Source organism: Hippopotamus amphibius, chromosome 11, assembly GCF_030028045.1.
Source record: "Hippopotamus amphibius kiboko isolate mHipAmp2 chromosome 11, mHipAmp2.hap2, whole genome shotgun sequence".
NCBI classification, from domain to species: Eukaryota; Metazoa; Chordata; class Mammalia; order Artiodactyla; family Hippopotamidae; genus Hippopotamus; species Hippopotamus amphibius.
Window position 1 is genome coordinate 34,714,841 of NC_080196.1, and position 4,547 is coordinate 34,719,387.

The window sequence follows — 4,547 nt, forward strand, 5'->3', positions numbered from 1 at the left end:
ATTACAGTTTTATTAGAGAAGAGGTAAATCAGCAGGACCAGCCAAATGAAGAGGTGCACAGGGCAAGGTCTGAGAAGGTCCTGCTTGCAGGGCTTGTGTCATCTCCCTGTGGAACCAGGGCACATGACCCTCCCAACACATTGCTGAGTTCACCAATCAGGAAGCTCCACTGAGCTTTATGTCCAGAGCTGTTATAGGGATTTCATGACGTTGGCATGGCTGCTTAAATCATTGGCTGGAGGCTGAACGCATCTCCAGGCCCCTTTCCTGGGCCCCCCATGGCTCAAAGCCCCAACCCTCTAATCACAGGACTGGACAGCCACAGTCCTGAAACCATTAAGGGGCCACTAGGAGTCAACTTCCTTGGCATAAACTATCAGGGCCCACTGTGAATGCCACTTCTAATACTTGGGAAACTCCAAGGCTTTACTCTCCCTGCCAAGAACCAAGGACAAAGGCCAGTCAAATTCTTTGTTATACAACACTTAGTTTGGTCAGTTTCCTCCACACTGCCTTCTCAAGCTCACCCCTTCCAAATTTTTATCTTGACAAATTTTTTAAATTTATTTTTTATTTTTTTATTTTATATTGGAGTATAGTTGATTTACAATATTGTTTCAGGTGTACAGCTAAGTGATTCACTTATACATATACATATAACATTCTTTTTCAAATTCTTTTCCCATATCAGTCATTAGAGAATATTGAGCAGAGTTCCCTGTGCTATACAGTAGTTCCTTGTTGAATATCTATTTTATATGTAGTAGTGTACACATGTTAATCCCAAACTCCTCATTTATTCCTCCCCCTCCCCCCCACACCATTTGGTAACCATACATTTGTTTTTGAAGTATTTTGACAAATTTCAAACCATTTAGAGTCATCAGTCCTGGACTTCCCTGGTGGCACAGTGGTTAAGAATCCACCTGCCAATGCAGGGGACATGTGTTTGAGCCCTGGTCCGGGAAGATCTCACACGCCACAGAGCAACTAAGCCCATGCGCCACAACTACTGAAGCCTGAGCACCTAGAGCCCATGCTCTGCAACGAGAGAAGCCATCGCAGTGAGAAGCCTGTGCACCACAACTAGAGAAACACCGCTTGCAGCAACAAAGACCCAATGCAGCCATAAATAAATAAATAATAAAATAAAAACACATATTAGATTCACCAGTTCTTAGCAATTTTGTCACATTTGCTTGCTCTCTCCCTCTCATCATGACATTTCACCCATAAATACTACAGCATGTATCTCCTGTGAACAAGGTCATTCTCCCACATAACCAAAGCACAATTACTGCACCTAATTTAACACTGATATAACACTGTCATCTAATATACATACAGAGCATATTCAAATTTTCCCAAAGGTAAAATGTCCTTTGTAACTGATTTCCCCCCGCATCTTGTTCCAATCCAGGATCACACTTTGCATTTTTCACATCTCCTTTAGTCTGACATAGTTCCTCAATCTTGTCTTTGTCTTTGTCTTTGTGTTTTATGATGTCGCTATCCATAAAGTGTCCAGGCCAGTCATTTTGCAGAATGTCTCTCACTGTGGTTTGTCTGCCCATTTCCTCAAGTTCAGATTCAGAGTGAACATTTTTGGCAGGAACACTACAGAGGCGATATAGTGTTCCTACACCTGTAGTGTCCCTCTCAGTGCATCATTTCAGGAGACAGATGATACTAGTTTGTCCAGTTAGTAGTAATTAAGCTTTGCTTTCTTGATTAAGGCGGTGTGTGCCAGATCAGGCTAGCTTTCGATAAACTTAGAAACCTGGATTTTATCGGCATTGACTTCCCAAGCAGCTGGAGGGAATGCAGCACACCTGGCCTGCCTTCATCTTCTCTCCTCCCCTCCAGGAAAGCTAGGAAGAGTCCTGACAGCAGGAAATGGGGAGAGAGTGGCGAGGCTCTGCAGTGGTGTCCCTTGTTCCCAGTTCTCCTGAGGCCACTGGGGACACCTCCTCCGTTATTTTCTGTGTGGCGCTGCTGAGCCAGGGATGGAAGTTATCAACCTCCCCCTCGCCGTGTCTATGCAGTAGTCTCAGCGTGTGCTTGAAAGCAGGTGTGTGCACGGTGCCCGGGGTCTTTCTACCTGCATCGGCGTGTGCGCAGGCACGTTCCCTTCTGTGCAAGCCTTCACGGGTCCTAAAGCATTCCAGGCTGGAGGCTCTGGGGCGGGCTAAGCGGTGTACGTATGCGTGAAGCCTTTCCGCCCGGAGCTGCTCGCGGTTCTCCAGGGCTCCCCGCGCTCTGGGCCGCTTGGTACGGCCTAGGCCCCCCTTCGCTTCCTCCGACGGTGGTTGCACCCATCGCTCCCGGACGCGCTCAGGGTCTTCGCCCGGCATGGATTCGCCCGGCAGCCGCAGCGCGTGCGGCCCAGCTCCTGCGCCGGGGGAGTCGGCGTCGGCTTCGGTGACCCTGGCGCGGCTCCTGCGGCTGGTCCAGCAGGGCCGGGAGCTCCCCGGCCTGGAGAGGCACCACGTCGTGGCGACCCTCGGCGAACCCACGGCGTCCCGGCTCCCGCGGAGGCCCAAGCCCTGGGAGGCCGCGGGCTCGGCTGAGGCCCCCGCGCCGCCCTCCCAGACCCGGGGCCAGAGGCCCGGCGACCCTCCGTGTGGACAGAGGAACCTCCTGGAGCAGCCTGGCTCTGCGGAGTCTGCGACAGCGTCTTCCTAGAGGGCACAGAGTGGATTCCTGAGGCTCGAGGTCCTTGGCAGCTGTGAATGAAAAATGTCGCTGCCCTATCAACAAGAGGACGCTGCAACTATCAAGCCATAAGCCGATGGTGCGGCCACTTTGGTGAGCCCCGAGGGAGCCTGGATGGAGACAAAGGGACTGCCCGCTGCCAAGCCCTCAGCCGCTGCACCCTGAGGGGACTCAGGATGGGAAAGAACAGGATTCTGCGTGTGGCTAGTGAAGGTGCATATCAGAGGAGTGAGTTCAGTGACCCAGACTCTTCCATCATCCTGTACATAAAAAAACCTAAATTCATTAATGTGAGATGTCTGGTTTTCTTTAGTAGTAATCTTTTGATGTTCTGACTACCTGGTTTTGTTGCAGAACTCCTACATATCCTTCAGAGCGGTCCCTCAGAGCTGTCTGAGAGGCTGCCTCGCGGGCTTGAGTCCTCGGAAAGTCTGCCAAATAAAACAATTCTCAACTTTTAGGTTTTGCTTTTTTTTTTTTTTAGTCCACAGTTTTGGTGACCATGGAGGGTCCCAGAACAGACTTCTCTCCTTCGCCTGAACTCTATGAGGAACTGAAGCCTTGGTACCAGCAGAGGCCTCTTGTGTCCATCTGCCTCCTCAGAGAGTTCATACGAACTTGGGTGAGTCTCTCCTGGTTCTCTGCTCTCCCGGTTATTGGCTGGTTAACCTGAGTTTCACTTGGCCATGTCTAACAGGTACTCGGCTCTCCAGTTGAAAGATGTTAGGGAGTGACCTCCAATAGTGGAAAGATACTAGGGGAGCCCAGTTGAAAGACACTGGAAGAAAGTGACCCCCCCCAGCTGAAAGATACTGGGGGAGCCCATTTGAAAGACACTAGGATTTGCTCAGTTGAAAAGAAACTGAGCAGTCTGCCCTAAATATTTAGGTAAGAATCTGACCTGACATTTTCATCAAATTGGCTACCTTAAGAATTTATCGGGATAAAAGTGTGCTAGTAAATTTTATTCCTGACAACTTCAACTTTAAAATGGGAAATAGAATCTCAAACAAAAATGAAGGGCGTCAAAACACCAACCTTCGACTAACACTCCAGCCAGATTCATGAATGTATGGAGCTCATACTTGCTAGTACCTACTTAACTGGGAATTAAAGGAAATCTCACCCTGAAAATGACTTAGATGGGGCTCTTTTATTGAACACACAATTAAGTTAGAACAAGCCTGCTTGATAAGAACAACTTTTCAGAATTCTGACCTTAAAACAAAAACAAATAAAAGTACTTTTAGGGGGAACTTGTATTTCTCTTCCTGCGTCTTTGAGATATAAATGTTCTACCTGATCTTCAGGCCTTTTGTGTGTATGTGTTTTGAGAACGTGGTCTCTACCATTAAAAAGGTGCATATATGGTGTAGATTTGGCAGCTAATCAAATAGACTGGGATTCTGAGCAGTCTTTTGTCTGGCTGTACCAACTCTCAGGGATATTTTGCCATCTTAATCTTCATTGCATCAGCCTGTACAATGAAGGCCTTTACTTTCTTAGACTATTTTTGGGAGTAAACTTTCTGGATCTTGTTTAGGTGGGATCCTTCACACTCTCCTGTGGGGAATGCCTCTTGCATCTTACTGGTTTGAGTCACCATTAAGATACATCTCATTAATGGCCAGATGATGGATCCTTTAAATTGGAAAAACCCTAAATTGGTAAAATTTTAGAGAGCTTTCATTATAAACAGCTGTTTTATTGGTACCTATGAGGGGTAAAAAAAGGTGGAAAAAATATATATATAATGGTTAACCTAAGAACTCCCTTAGTTTAAAACAAACCAAAAGAAAAAGAAAAAGGGAAAAAAAAAAAAACCAGTTGGG

At 47.3% G+C, this 4,547-nt stretch overlaps 1 protein-coding gene across 1 annotated transcript; it reads left to right on the plus strand.

The window, feature by feature from the left end:
- Positions 1-2,275: 2,275 nt before the first annotated feature.
- On the plus strand, positions 2,276-3,926 carry C11H6orf226 (chromosome 11 C6orf226 homolog). The gene has a single exon (XM_057699700.1). It carries the CDS (start codon positions 2,353-2,355, stop codon positions 2,683-2,685), a length of 333 nt encoding a protein of 110 aa, XP_057555683.1. The 5' UTR covers positions 2,276-2,352; the 3' UTR covers positions 2,686-3,926.
- The last annotated feature ends 621 nt before the right edge of the window (positions 3,927-4,547 follow it).

Bases quoted from the DNA above. Each gene is read 5' to 3' on its own strand.
- C11H6orf226 (XM_057699700.1), top strand. From the start codon at position 2,353: ATGGATTCGCCCGGCAGCCGCAGCGCGTGCGGCCCAGCTCCTGCGCCG.